General features: G+C 44.6%; 1 protein-coding gene across 1 annotated transcript; it reads left to right on the top strand.

The window, feature by feature from the left end:
• Window positions 1-437: 437 nt before the first annotated feature.
• On the top strand, window positions 438-2,855 carry LOC144476277 (uncharacterized). Its single transcript, XM_078192990.1, has 3 exons — window positions 438-541; window positions 1,390-2,611; window positions 2,670-2,855. Exon 2 carries the CDS (start codon window positions 1,410-1,412, stop codon window positions 2,154-2,156), a length of 747 nt encoding a protein of 248 aa, XP_078049116.1. The 5' UTR covers window positions 438-541; window positions 1,390-1,409; the 3' UTR covers window positions 2,157-2,611; window positions 2,670-2,855.
• The last annotated feature ends 13,316 nt before the right edge of the window (window positions 2,856-16,171 follow it).

A 16,171-nucleotide genomic window follows, 5' to 3' on the forward strand; every position in this document is an offset into this window, starting at 1 on the left:
ATCCATTTCTAATTTTTTAATTACAGTAACTTGTTTTAATACGATAGGTACCATTTCCTGGTATAAAAATATTAAGAAAGGTATAAACAGTTACGGTGTCGTAATTGTTATTCTACTTTCCACGATAACTCGAAGGGTAGAATTTTATTACGGATCGTCCTGTCGAAAGAGTGGGAACATATTTCGCTATTTTCGTCGTAGATTCGTTGTATCGGCTAAGGCCAACTTTATTAACATTGTAAAGCTTGCAAAATTAACGTTGTAAATACCTCTCTGCAAGCAGAAATGTGTAAAACTATTGTTACATATGTACCGACACCAATTGTTGTCATCTTGTGGTATATTGTTGTGTATATAGCAAACATCAAAGCTGCCAGATTGTTTTTATACCGATTTATTATGATTTGAATGTCCGTTGGGTTCGGGACGTTCAGTTTATGGTGCTAAACGGCTAACATTGTATGTTCCCGTAGGCTCGTCCTTCTCGTGCAAAGTATCGAAGTGTGAACACGTGTCTGTAAAGAATATATTATTTAAGCAAGTAAGATATATTTTTTAGAACCCAGGTACATAATTAATCAATTCTCCAACAATAATTTTCTGGAAATTGGACTTCGAATAAATAAGTTATCTATTCGAAATTTGATTAGAAATCTTTATCTCTGTGTTCATGATTTCTATAAATGTTAATATTTTTGTTAATAATAATGTAAAATCTTCGAAAATTGATTAAATTAATCGATTAATGTTAAACATGTTATTCGGGGTAAATCGAGCGAGGCAGCTTGATTTTTAAGCCGCATTCGAGAGCAGACGAAAAATGAGTGAACGAATTATCCAATGGTTTTAAATTTATGTTCAACTAACCTAAAATTTTTATATTTCTTAACCAAAGTTTGTTAACCTCAAAAAATACAATTAAATATAATCGTCTAAACTTGTTTCAAAAAAAGTTTTCTATCCGTACTTTACACGATTTTATGATTAGTTTATAGCATGTATTTTATAAACAACAAAAAGTGCTTATAGCTATCAACAAATTTCGAAATTAAAAACATGATGATTTAACCCCTTCCCTCTAATTTAATATAGATTATAACATATTTCAATATAGGATCCGCTACGTTCATTTAATTCATTAATCATTCTCGGTTCGAAGAATGGTACGATTATCATTAAATATATCTCTTTCAATTACAATGTCTTCTGGCAACATGTCATCACTTAGGGGTCATCAAGGGGTGACCAATTACTGTGCCTTTAGTTCGTTTTCGGGCATAATTAATTCTACATTTATCGGCTAAGACATCAACAAAATTTTTGCCGTGTAGAAATTTTTCTCGGCTTTTCAAACATTTCTTCTTTTATTTCCTTTTGTCTTTTTTTCAGCTACCTCCAACAATTTGAAGATGGTTAAATTTGTGAAAAGTAAAAGACGGATTCGTTTCAATCATGTTAATACGCACGATGATACCATGTCGGTAATGCATATCGCCGCTAGTTCCGGTAATCTGAAGCTGATTAAATTTCTGGTGAACAAAAGTCGGGTCAATTTCAATGCCAAAGACATAAATGGCAAAACAGTAGTGCACTCGGCCGCCGCGTTCGGCCACTTAGATATGATTAAATTTTTGGTGGACGACAAAGGGGCCGAATTTAATATTAAAGACAACAATGGCACGTCGGTTTTGCACCTGGCCGTTGCCTCCGGTAATTTGGAGATGATTAAATTTCTGGTGGACGAGAAACAGGGCGACACCAAAGTTAAAGACAGAAACGGCAAAACAATTTTGCATACGGCCGCCGCGTTTGGTCACATGAACATAATTAAATATCTGATAAATGAAAAAGGGCTCGATATATATGCTAGAGAGAATTGCGGCTCGACGGTCTTGCACACGGCTACGACCTTCGGCCAGTTGGAGGTAGTTAAATTTCTGATAAAGAAAAAACGTGCCGATATTAATGCTAGAATGACTAACGGCATGACGATCTTGCACGCGGCTGCAACCACTGGTAGCTTGGAACTGGTTAGATATCTGATAGAGGAAACGGGAGTTGATTTTCACGCCAAAGACAAGAATGGCAAAACGGTTCTGCACGTGGCTGCCGCCTACGGCAGCTTGGAGATTGTTAGATATTTGATAAGCGATTAGATTTTACGAATAGATTTTAATACTGAAGACAGTGATGGTTTGACAATTTTTCACGCGGTTGCTATTTCTGGTAACGCGGAGATAGTTAAATACCTGACAAATGTAAAAATGACTGATTTTAATTCTGAGACTAATAATAACGACATGACAATTTTTTTCACGCGACTGCTATTTCTGATAACTTGGAAATAGTTGGATTTCTGACAAATGAAAAGGCGGCCGATTTTAACACCAAAGACAATAATGACAGAACAGTTTTGCACCTGGCTGACGTACGCGGTTGCCATCGTATGTTTGAATAACTGGAAAATAAATTAACTGCCGCGCTCGGGAGAAACTTTGGCATTATTGGCTAATTCAACAAGTATTTGTAAGCTGAGTGATGGTAGCAGTATTATTCTATACTCTCGTAAGGGCGAGTCCTACGATGTTGCATGAAAAAGAAGAAGAATCAGGCAAGTTTTAAGTTTTATTTTACTTTAGCAATGAATCTAAAATATTTGTTACTTACAGTTCAACAATCTGCAGCGTGTCCAGTAATCCTGACGTCGGCAACCGGAATTTCTATGTTCTTCCGCTTTTATATTCTCCTGGAAACATTATATAATCATTCTGGAAAAAGAATGCTAGCACTGAGAAGCTTATAAATTTATAAACCTTATAAATACCTATTTGTAAGAAAAAAAATGTATAAAGCTATTGTTATATATGTACCATTACTAATTATGTAATTAGTAGGAAATAAATACTATTGCCATTATTTAAATATTGCCGCCGTATACGCTTATTGTCCCTAAATAATATTCAGCACTATTAGTAATTGATTACTAAGTAAGTAGCCACTGTCGGTAATGCTGGGAGCGATATGAAATGATAAGAAGGCTTTAGAGTTCTAAAAAGGTAAGATAGAAATGTCCATAAGATGCAATGCTGTACGGATCTTAAGTCTATGCCCCTTAAATCTGATTTTTAAGACTGTGTAATGATTAACGCTCAAACAGATTTACCGACCAATTTACAGAATTATCATTCCTGAATAATTTTGGCTAGCAGTTTAACAGTTTCGCCGCAACGTGCGGTGGCATCGAAATAAAAATTCATAGGTTTTGTATGCTGGCGCCATCAGTGGTAAAATGGCAAACTACGTTTAACGAGTAGTTTCAGCGATTTACCACTTACTAATTAGCGCTGTACGGACCTCCGAACGAAGCTTTGAGATTTCGCCGCAAGGTGCGCCACTGTTTGGCTAGTAGTTTCAGCGTTTTGCCATTAACTAATTGGCGCTGCTAAGATCGCAAGCAGAGCTTCAGTTTTTCCCCGAAAGAGGCGCCACAATCGTCCAAGCAGCAATTGATTCTTGCTGGATTTTATATTGCTTCATATAAGAAAAGCGGCATGAATTATTTGTTCCGATACTTCATATTACAAAATTGAATATAAAATTATTTTTAACTAAGTAATTACAACTTAAATATGAAAAAATTATTAGAGATATGCCGTTAGGGATTCTGACACAAATTTCCAATTATAAAAATAAAATATCGCGATCGCTAATTCGGTAAAAAGATAATTCTATATAAGGGATGATTTCAGGGGTGCATTTCTGGATAATCATCGCTGATGGCAGCAGCCAGCTGAAAATCGCGGATCCAGTCTGCCGCAAGCTGGATCGTAGCGCATCAACCAGCACGTAGCGCGGAAAAACGCGCGGCAACAGGCCGCGTTATCGGGAACAGGCAGAGCGCGATCGTCGGGGTCGGACGACCGGCAACGTTAACGATTTTTCCGCGGTTCCGGTCCGTAGAAAATTTTCGCGGCTCGTTGGCCGAAACGGTCGCCGGTTTTCGTTCCGGGAACAGTCGAAAACAATGGGCCGTGCCGCATAATTCCGAGAACCGTACCCCCCCCGCGCGGGCACAAAGAGTCGGTAATTAGATCGCGCCGGATTTATTATTGGATGCGAGTATAAAGCTGTTAGAATCGAAAATGATTTACAGTAACGGGATTTAACGGAAGGCCGGTACCGGTAATTAACCTATTACCGGGACCAGCCGGCGCTGTTTGCATGATAATTTTGAAAATCGATACGCAACATTCCTGCAGGCTACTATCATATTCACGATTCCGCGCGCGCGGTGCGCCGGTGTAAACCATAATCTAGCGGTAAGCGCGGCACGGGCCACGTGGAACGAGTTAACGCCACCCGGATCCCTCGAAATATCAATAATTGGACTGTGTACGCACCGGAGACCCGTGGCCAACGGCCCGACGTACGCACTCTGTACGTCGCGTCGTCGCGTTAATTATCGATCCGACAGCTTGCGGCCGGCGGAGCTCCGGCTCGACCGGCTTCCCTCTGTCACGCTCTCGTCTTCCTCCGACGCTCGAAATCCGTGCCCCCATACGTCGAACGGACGCGGAGAAAAGTTTTGTCAATCTAGCTGTAGCTTTTTTGACAGTTCTAAAATTATCCTAAAGTGTCCAAGATTTAGGAACATACTCCATGTTAACCTAAATCCTAGAATAAGTATTTTGTAACATATAAAATTGTTATTTCCTTGTGTCGTCTATACACGTAGTACGCAGCTCACAGGTTAACGTTAGAGCAATCGGCGCTATCTGACAATAAGTGGACACCTGTACGTCGCCATTTGTCGAACAGCATCGTAGATCGATCGGCACTTCAACCCGTCGCGACTCATCTGCAATCTAAAAATCGAAACATCAACGAGTTCCGCACCCCCCTAGATCACTAGCAGTGGAGAAACGCCCGCAGCTCGCCAATGGCGCCCTCTTTTTATTCTGTTGAGCCATTCGCCGTCGGACACACGTCCGAGAACGCGCTCGGCGATCGGGTTTAATTTCGCAGAAATCGTCGATGGAAATTAGTGGACCGTTAGGGTTGGCACATTTTCGCGGTAGGTTGGGGGAACGAGGTCGAGCCGTTGGGTACCGGAGGGGGGTATGGTAGCTAGCTAGCTAGACTCTGATTCCGGGCGGCGAATGGCCCGTCGAAGAGGAACGTGTTCCAGCGTAGATCGGGAAGATAGACGGGTACGTCCGCAACGATCACGGGGGAGGGATCGTTTGGAGTGCGTTCAAATCGTCGTAGCAATTTCACCGGGTCGCCACCAACCCCCCACTGCCCCCCACACCACGCAGCCGCGTTTAATTTCTGTCTCGTCACTGGTTGAAAGTTGCCGGTGGCGGTTGTTGACCGAGAAAGAAAGAACAAAAAGCGGATAAAACCGTGAGGGGGGGGGGGGGGGGGGGGGTTGCGGGCGCTCGGCCGGGGGGTGGGGTGGTAGGGCAGGGCGCGGGCGGGGCGCGAGCGAGAGAGCGGCGGCCATTTTCATTCATCGGACCGGCGAATAAATTATCGTCGTTCGGTGGTGGACTGGCGCGGGAAAACGGGTTTTTCGTACGTGGATACGGTAAGGTACGCCAAGCTATTTCGGCCAGCCGTAATTCATATTTACGACCGATGGGAGTTACGCCAACTATAAGAGGCTGCATAATGAAACCCGGTGGCAGTAACACCATCCCACCAGTTTTTCCTTAGACCTTCTCTCTAACCCCCTCCACCCTCCTCCACCCCCCCCGTCCTCCTCCTCCTCCTACCCACCCCGTACCGTTTCATTTTTATTCCTGCCGCCGCGCCGAGTCGCGCCGTTTACCGTTTTTCTCTCCGCTTCGTCTCGCTCGACGGGATCGGTCCTAATATCGCCAACCCTCGTCGCCGCTCGTCGATCCCTTTCCCCGACGATATTTCAAGGTTCGAAAAGCCCACCGGGGTTATGCGCGTTACCTATCGTCCGACCCTCCCCCCCCCTCGCCGTCTTATTTATGGTGGCCGATTTATGCCTAGGAAACAACGGCAATTTGCTGGCTATCGAGCGGCAATCGATCCCCGCCCTGTTGTCCCTACGTTTCCGGCTGTCGATGGGCGAACTGGGTCGACGGGCTGACAGGATCGTCATCGGTATCTGACGGCTGCCGCGCGCATCTTGAATTAGGACTTAACGATTAGGACAATCTCCTTGCCGTTGATTACCGATTGACGCGCGGAATTCATGGGAATTGATGCCGTTCCTGCACCGTAAATTATCGTGCAGAAATCGAGGAAGGAAACGTGTCAATTAACGTGTTTTTCTTATTTTAACCCTTTGTACTTGAGGACGTTTTAACTATAGGATAGTCTTTTTGAGATACATTCTTCCATTTTGTGTGACTTGTGCGACAAGGTTAGTTTTTTAACACGTTCTATGATGAGCTATTTTTACTCGACTCTTCACTCTAGTCATTTGTTATTTCACTAAATCATGCTATATTATCTGTAATTATTAATAATCGTATTCAATAATAAGACAAATTCATTACGATCTATTCTCGTGGCGGAAATTAATTCTTTAAGTCTAGATTTGTTATAAACTATTTCTTAGCCCATTGATCTTCTCTCCCATTGGTCACTTTATTTCATTAACAATTCACAAACAAATGCACCGATTGCATTTTCGCCAAGGAAAAAGTGACTTCAAATAACCTCAGAAACCCTTTATTTCTCCATCGCAAATGACTTTTGCTACACCCTGTAGAACCACACCTGTTCCATAAATTTTTTACATTACAAACCAACAATTTCACGCGAACAAAAATCACGGGACAGGCGGTTTCACGGACATTAGAGTTCGCCGGTGTCTCGGAAATTTGCGGGCGCAGTAAACGCGTAAAGATCCGCAGTCCAATTCGCGTGCGACTCCGCCGCGTGAAATTAAGCGTGCTAGCGTGCTTGCTCTCTCTCTCTCGCGCGCGCGCGCGCGGCTTTATTTCTTTCCGAGTCATTGAGTCCTTTCGGTTCGACCGTAGGTTCCGCTTAATCCTTCCCTTAACGACGCCGGGAATAATTTAAACGGGAAAGTCCGTGGACCGCGGCGGAGCTGTTTGCAACAGAGCCAGCGGGAGGCTAATGAAAGAGATAAGCATGTTTATCGCGTGCGCATCGTTCCGCTCGGATGGCGAACGGATTTTGACGGAACCGGGACTACGTATCCGGGTGTTTAGCAACCGACCGTGCCCCCCCGCGAACTTTTAATTGGCCCGATATCGTTGTTGCCCGATGCACGGGAAAACAAACGCGGCGAGCCGTCCCGGTCGTCGACGTAGTCGCTCGTAGTCGTCGTCGACGACGTCCGCTGGTTCCGATGTTGTCCCAGTCACGTTCCAACCTCCCGCTTTATGCCGTTCGAGAAGTTAAAGTTCGAGAGCCGAGGAAAGGGACGAGGGAGAGAGAGCGTAGTCGAGAGAGTCGGACGAGGGGGACGGGCCCGGGAACATAAAACTCCAGACGACATAACTCACCCATTTCCAGACTATCCCTTCGAGAAATTATTTTGTAGGTGGAGAAGGGTGGGGCCGGGAAGCACCTACTCTCTCGGCACGTGGAACGATCGCCGTCCTCTCGAGAACACCGGGCCCTGTCCTAGGGGGGATACGTGAAAAATCCCGAAAGCCGAGTTTTCGTCTCGTTGGAACATCGATTGCCCTTTTGACCGACTTCGGTGGAAAACCGGGGCCGCGCTGCCCGAATCTGCAGATTTGTTTTATAGGTCCAGCTGGCGCTTACGGCAGGGTCTTATATATTATCTTTTTTATTTATCTGGCAGATTTATTGTCGCGCGAGATTATATTATGTCCGATTCCCGATGCGGATTTATGGTGGTTACCTGTTAACCCCTTGCCGACGAGTTGGACTCGCCACGGAGATTTATAAACTATTAGGTATGAATGTTCATCCGTTCCTTTAAGTAGCAATTAAATTTTATTCTTCTGTCATCAATATTTAAATATTCTCATTTAAAGAAAACTATTGCAGTCGAAACAATTCTAATCAGAGTAATTGTAAAGAAAATCTCGCGACGGTGATTTTTTTCTTTCATACTTATTATGTATATCTGTCAGCCAAAATTATTAAACATAATTTTATCATAAGAAAATTTCGTATATTATTCGCTGACCTCATTTTTAATCGCGTTTTAGAGAAAAACATGTTTAACGAGACATAACTATAAAAGCCGTCGTTAAAAGTTAAAATACACGCTGCAAGCGAATGTGTTAATCCGTTGAAGGCGAACATTAACATAGTAACTACTAAACTGCGGAAATTTTATGCAAAAGAAAAAATACCTGCAGCAAGTTTAAGAAACTAAATCCAAATAAAAATTTTTAAATTTTCTCCTAAAGACATTTTAATAAACTGAAAAGAACACAACCATATTTTTTTAAATCTTTCAATCCTTTTCCTGTTTTATATTTGATTAGCTCGTTATTATTATTATAATAAATACGTAAAATTCGTATTTTAGTAATGTGTATCAAGGTTGCAAAATCTAATTTTAACATTGCTCTTTTTCATAGATTTGTCATTTAAAAAAAATTCAGGACTTGCTATAAATCATCACATTTTACTAATGCAGATATCTTGTGCATATAAATATAAATATAAATGTTAATATGCATTTATAGCAAAAATAGAAGGGACAACTGAGATCAGTAATAAGATTAAAATAAGCTAAAAATATTTCCACTTAATACCACTGTTAAATAAAGAAAGAAAATTATACTTAGCTCATCAGTGTTGCAAATAATACAAAAATATATTTATTTCGCGCAGAAAGATACATAATCGCCATTTCTTTCTCAAATTGCAATTACTGCAGAGCGTGCGAGCCAATCAGAAAACAAAACCATCGGCATCTTGCGAACGTCGTTCGCCCAAAATTTGACAATCCGTAACGAATTACACCGGAACAATTCGCTGCACAGTGATTTCGATTTGGGATTAACGGAGGCGCCGGTTTATCGCGGCTAAACAAGCCAAATAAGCCGATCAAAGACCGAGCTGTCGCGATCCGGGCAACAGCCTCCTACTATTTAGCCAGTCACGTCTTTCTCGGGGATTAAGCCGAGGATGAACGTGATCGTCCCTTAATTTCCCACCGCGCAATCGTTCTCTCCGCTGTGCCGGGTATCTCGGTTCCCGATACCGGGCCACGCACCGGGATTCGCGGGAAGGATACGAGGCAGTTTCGCGTTCGCTGCGGAACCGGAACATTTTCGGCCAACGCGCGGCGCCGCGGCCAATCCCGCGAACGCGGCAGCCTCGCGCGCGCTGCGTTTGCAAAACAAAACGCGTCAGGAACAATATTTACGTTTTACGGACCGGGGGCGGGGACGCGCGAAAAACGGATCGACCGGGCGACGGGAAAGAATTGTCCACGACGCGGGAAGATCCGGTCGAGCTTTACGCCTTTGCAGTTTGGTTATTATTCGGGCGAGCTTTGTTGTAAAAATTGAGGAAAGGAGGAATGAACACTGTCTTAATTATTATAAGGCAATATTTATTTATTATTATAGGCTTGCGCTATGACTTCTTATTAGAACTGCATTGATTAGCACTTTTTCGTTATTAATAATTTACTTGAAGAGGATTTTTATTTCTTCATTGCTTTCATTTACGTTCATTCCCAGATTTTAATATATGATATTAAATTATCCGAGATTCTGGGGTAACTGCCATGCGGTCCAACACAGTCTTTTTACCCGAAAGCAACCCTTGCCTTTCCCATTCCGTTGCCATATTCTCCACGAACATAGTTCTCAATCTTTGGCAATGCAACGACGGTTGCTTGCCGTCTTTAAACATATTTTCTATAATGATTCAGAATGCCTTGATATTTGATGGTTAGGAGACCCAACGTGGTCATCAGATATCTTGTCACCTGTCATCAGGACTATTTAACCCTCTTAGTACCGAACAACGATATATCGTTGGCTATTGTTGGAAAGATAGTTTTCTTAATATTTTTTAGTAAACAATTTCTTATTTCTTCTCCCTTTTTGAATTTGTTATTTATCAGGCTTTTCAAAATTCTTGCAATTTTCTCGAACGAGTGTTAAACATTTCGCTCAGATACAGACTCTATTGGCCGGTACTAAAAGGGTTAATATCACTCACCCTTCGGGCCAAACGGATCCTTAGACCACGCCATGAATCCATCAACGGCGTTTATATAGTACAGTTTCGGAAGCAAGTAGGATATTATAATAACACATCCGCGGATTCTCGAACGGCTCGAAGAACAGCGAAGAACAGCGAAGAACAGGGAAGAACAGCGAAGAACAGGGAAGAACAGCGTCGTGCAGCGTCGAACAGTATCCGGCGATAAAACCGTGAGAGAAAGCAGACCGAGGGATAACTCAATCGTCGGCGGCGGGCTAGGCGGGTCACGTCGCCGACGAGCTCGCGAACTCGCAACTCGTAAATTGCAGGGCAGCCGTGGGTGGCAGAGCCGCGGAATCGACCGGTCGGCCGACCGGCGGCAATTCCGCCGAGATTCCTGGCGCAGAACGATCGGCCCCGCGTAAATAAGTGCCCCGCGGGCGCAGCGGGGCGAGGGGAATGCAGGTGCGTCCGCGACTCGCCGTGCGTGCCGTCGCTCGCGTGTGCGCGACTCGCCGTTTCCCCGCGTCACGTTCCCGGCGTTACAAGTTACAACGGCGAAAAATGGCCGGCCCCGACGGGCCTCCCCCTCCCCCCCTCGCGGAAACTTTAAGTCCGGGAAAAGTGAAACGTACGTGCCGGGCCTTCGCCTTTATGAAACCACGTAGAATGGAAATTTCGCGAGCGATCGTGCGGTGAAATTCGCGCGGCCAACGATAGCCGACAGAAATTGTCGTCGACGGTCTTTTCATTATCCGACAACGGACGTTTTCGATGGCAGATAATCGATGCTCTTTTTTTTTCCAGCGATCATCCGGGACGAGCAGTCGATTGTTCCTCGCTTAACGCCGCCGCGATCAACGAAGTATATGTGACACGTTTCTGAGCGATGGCACGTTTCGATTTATCTTTTTAGCATTTTCGAATGTTTGGGGCGCACGGTGTGTGGCATGGGGAGCGATTTTTTTATACTTTGGGGAGCTGTTTGGTTTGGTCTGGTAGCAATTTGCAACCGAGTGACGTTATATAAGGCACTGTAAAAAATTGTATAGCATTAAGAGATAGTTTGTTTAATTTCAAGAATTGTTAAAATGATTGAAAATTCGATTTTGTGGCTATGAAATTTAGCGAATCGCATTGTCTTCGATTAATAGAAATCTTTAACCCTTTTTACTACGATACCTTCGACGCTGCGTTGATAAGCGCTAGTTTATCCTTAATATTTTAATAAAAGAACGAGACAATTTTTGTTCCTTTTATTCTCTTTATATACGTTCGTTTCTAAGCTTTTATTATAGAAGAATTGATTTTGATTTCGAAATAGAAGAAATTAATAATATTCATATCTAGTGCACCTCGCATTAAATCTGTATCACGAGTCTGACCCATTATAACAAATTTAACAGCAAAGGGTTAATCACAAAAAAAGTCTACATTGTTTCCCGCCGCGACGAAAGATCCTGTTTCTTCCAAACGAGGTCCGTCGCCGTGGCATTGCGAGACGCTTCCACGACGGTCGGCCAATTTTCCCCGTCGACGTCAGGAACGTTGAGATCCGTGGAACGCGTTGGAATACGACGAGATCGCGGGACCGAGCACTCGAGCAGGACGCAGCGACGTCGGTGGCGCGGCGTTAAAGAGGGCGAACTCGAACGATAAATTTCAATTTTATTGTGCGCCGCCGCGGCGAGGGCGTGCTCTTCCTTCCGGTCCGTTTTTAACCGAACGAAATATCCCGTGTAATGCGCGCAAAATGTTTTATAAACAGCGGAGGAGCTTTAACGCGGGATATTATTTACGGTGGGGGGGGATCCTTCGGTGAGTTGTTGCGCTTGTTAACGGTGACCGCGACGCAACGGACAGCGCCCACGGTAATATTAAACGACGCCGGGAGATATTAAACGACCGGCTTTTTTTTTCTTATCCGGCCGTTATTCCGCGTGCGGAATCGGTCTCGGACCCATCAGGCCCTGGAACATTTTAATGTCAGCAGTTAAAAAATTAGCAACAATTATTTCTTGATTACGATATTTAGGAATTTTTGGGTCGACTCGTTCTTTATTATTTTTGTTGTTTAGTTCGTGGTATTTATACAAAATTTAATCCATGGTCTTTTTGGTACTTGTGATATATTTATAATTATTTAGGGGAGAGGGATGCGAGAGTAAGTATTGAAAGAAAAATAACGTGAACACATTGAGCGCCGATAATCGACCACTAAAATCCCCACATAGTTAAAACAATTTAATTAATTGAAGCGTAACTAGATAGTTAACCCTTTGCACACGAGTGGCGACTCCGCGGCGCCATGAAAATTGCAGCACGTTCCAAAATTATTTTTAATAGACATCGCCAAAGCTTAGATTAAAAAATTGTTAAAGGTGTAATTGTTGTATGACTCAACTTCATATACGCAAATTATACCAAGTACTATACTGCAGCTGGTCAAAGTAGCAATTTTTTATCTAAGTTTAAAATGGCTTCGAGTGCAAAGAGTTAAAGCAAAGAAATTAAAACGGACCCCATATATCTGTAAAAATCGCGACGCTCGAACAATACTTACCTATATCGTTCGACGGCACGTCGTCCAAGGAAGCTCGTTAATCACAGTCCGCGCATACTTACGGTTAGCCGGGTAATACCGAGGCACGGCGCGACCGCGGCCGGAGCGGGATCGGGAAGGCCCGTCGAGCGAAGAAGGTGACGAAGGCCTGGAGAACGGGGCCACAGAGCCGCCGAACAAAGCGATATTCTCCTCCTCCTCCTCCTCGGCTGCCGCGAAAGTCCTCGAAAATTCCCCGGTTTACCAGTGAAGCCGCGGATAGGACAGGCAACCGGGTGTACGTGGTCGCGACTAATTACCGTCGACGAACACCAGACCGTTTTCCCCATTGAAAGTAGGACCGGCATTGTCGCGGCGCCCGCGAATCGCGACCGAGAAGGGGATAGGGGGAGGTGGAGGGTGCTTTTATTCGGCTCACGATTCGGATGAACGCCGAAATGGCTGTTCGCGAGACACGGTCGTTCGCGATTTATCAGTGGAAAAGAGGGGGGGGGGGGAGGGGGGGGGGGAGGAGACGAGGTAGAGGGGGGCGGAGGGTGGAGGAACGGCGGCGCGAAACGAATTGTCCTGCGAGGCGCAGGATGCGTTTACGAGGGAAGGATCCTTTCAGAACGGTCCGCGTACCGGGAATACCAGTTCCAGCGCCGGAATAGCTCGGCGCGCGGCGGTTAACGCAAGAAATTACGAGGGATTCCAATTATGAGCGTCGCCAACAGGAAGGATGGAACCGTTGCCCGCGGAGAGAAACGAGATTGCCCGCGGCGGGGAGAGAGAGAGAGAGACCCCGGGCTTCGTGTCGCGACGGGAACGACGATCGGTCGATAAATTCGTCAGAGACGCCGTCTTCGATTCGAACACGGTTTACGAGAGCGATCGATTGATCGAGGAGCTATCGCGCGACCGCTGGAGAGGTGAGATCTTTTAGTTTTATTGCCGGACCAATCTGTGCGTCGCTGTACAGTTTGTTTAACGCGTCGGCCGCGGGATCTGTACTTTTACGTTTGTCTGGTTTGTTATTTGGGTCTGGGTCAGTGTGGTCAGTCTTGGGAGTATAGCAAGTGCGCAAAGATTGTCTTTTAGTTTGTGGACGAATGTGGACAATTCGGGAAGAGGAGACACGATTATTGGGGCTTCGAGGCTTGTTTTTATAATTGCCGGCTCTCGGCGATTGTGAAATAGAGGCGCGAGGCTCGAATTTACTGTAGGTACTGTACAGTAAGTACTAATGCATAGTAAGTTACTATACTACTGTATAGTAAGCCCTACTGTACGATAAGTACTACTGTATAGTAAGGACTACTGTATAGTAAGTTGTACTGTATAGTAAGGACTACTGTATAGTAAGTTGTACTGTACGGTAAGTACTACTGCATAGTAAGTTACTATACTACTGCATAGTAAGTTACTATACTACTGTATAGTAAGTTACTATACTACTGTATAGTAAGTTACTATACTACTGTATAGTAAGCACTACTGTACGATAAGTACTACTGTATAGTGAGGACTACTGTATAATAAATACTACTATATAGTAAGTACTGTATAGCAACTGTTGCACAGCAAGTACAGTTTTTCCGGGTATAAAAGACGAAGTGATCGACGTAAAATGCTGAATGAATGGAATAAATATTTGCAGAGCGTTTAGACAATTTTGAGTGACTTGAGTTTATTGCTTAAGTGTCTCGAAGTCATGCGTGGTCAAAAGATAGACCATGAGTGAACGAAAGGAAAATAAATAAAGAAAGAAAGAGAGAGACTGAGTAGGAATGAGACAGCGAGTGAGACAAAGTCAAAGAGAGAATGTAAGCTAGAGAAAGAATGAAAAAGAGAGAGAGAGGGAACTGTGAGATAATGTACGAAAGAAAAAGAAGTAATGAAAGAAAGGGCTGACAAGGGTGGAAGAGCCGAAGGGAAAGACGAAGGTATTCGAAGCAAACTCTTGCGTGTCTCCTTGTTTCTTGCTATTGTCGGTGTTCTTTGACGGTATTCTTGTCGCAGTTATCGCCGTTGTTACTATTATTATTGTTCTCATAATTCGTAAAAAGTTGTTGCGTAGTACTGTTAACAAACTACTGCTGTTATGTTCAAGTTGTTGGTCTTGTTGCATGTTACCACGGAGTCTCGCGGGATTTTCCAAGAATAATCCCTACAGCACTATGCGTTGCCGAAAAGATGATACAATTTCTGTCGAGTTGCAAAGAGATATCTCTCTTGCTCCGTTTGATTTACACGCTGGTTGTTCCCCCACGTGTCTATAACCTCCCGAAAACCCACCCCTATCGGTAAACAAGAAGACCAATAAATTAATCGAAGCGAGGAGCAAAGGGGATCGGTCGCCCGCTTCACCTAATCACTTCTCTTATTCGGCGCGTAACTTGGCCAATAATAAGCAGAAGTCCGGAAAGAAAACAAAATGGGAGAGGCTAGAAGGGGAGCATAGGGAGGCGAGACAGGGAGTCAGGAGGCGTTGTTTGTTCACAATCGGCCAGTCAACAGTCCCCCGTTCCCTGGAAATTGGGGACTAATTGGAAGGCTCCATTTCTGTCAATAAGGGAAACGCTTTTAACCTACTTCTGCGAGGGCGTTGCGTGTCTTTTGTTTGTGCGCGATGGTGGGAATTGGTTCTACATTTTTCTCTGTACCATCTCTTGAGCAAACGGACCGTATTTATTATAGTAAACTTGCGCCGATAACCCGAAAATTTCCCGACTCAATTTCACGGAAATGAAAACACCGAGAAAAGTTATTTCCAGTTTAAACTTAAAAAGGCATCGAGCGCGAGGGGTTGAAAGAGACATTGTCCCCGGAAGTTCCGTCGACATTTAAAGATGTCATTTCGGCGTTTCCCCTTGTCAGTTGCCAAACCGAAATCCTGTCCGCGCGTTCGAACGGCTGCCGTCAGTGGGCCAAACCGAAACTTGCCAAACACAAAGTTGCGGAACTCGAACGGGCTTCGACAAATCGAACCGCGCCGCACCGAACAAAAAAAAAAGCGTAGAAAAGAATTGTAGCGCCGGCGATTCATGGGGCAACGAGCAGCGAAAGAAGCGTCGCGTTCTCCCTTTATTCGGCCACGGAATTTCGCCATTCATGGCCGGCCGTTCCGCAGCATCGTAATTTCTTGGACGATAATTAGCAACCGCTCGCACCTAGCGCCGGGACCAGCGCGCGACGCCCGACGCTGGTTTACGGTTACAATTAAAAATTTTTTAATTTCGCGAAAACCTGCTTCACCCCCACCGGCGAGAATTGCCCGCGGGGAACCTCGAGGAACGCACGACCCACCCCTCTGTTTCCCCCTCCCCCTCCGCCGGTCCCGTTATAATAGGCTGTCTCCCTCGTCGCGCTGACTTTTCTTCGGCCGCACTTATTTCGCCGGAGCTCGACGCGAACTTTTCACCTCCATCGTCTTCTCCTCCTTACCTCCATCCATCTCTCTCTCCCTCACTC

Source organism: Augochlora pura, chromosome 10, assembly GCF_028453695.1.
Source record: "Augochlora pura isolate Apur16 chromosome 10, APUR_v2.2.1, whole genome shotgun sequence".
NCBI lineage: Eukaryota > Metazoa > Arthropoda > Insecta > Hymenoptera > Halictidae > Augochlora > Augochlora pura.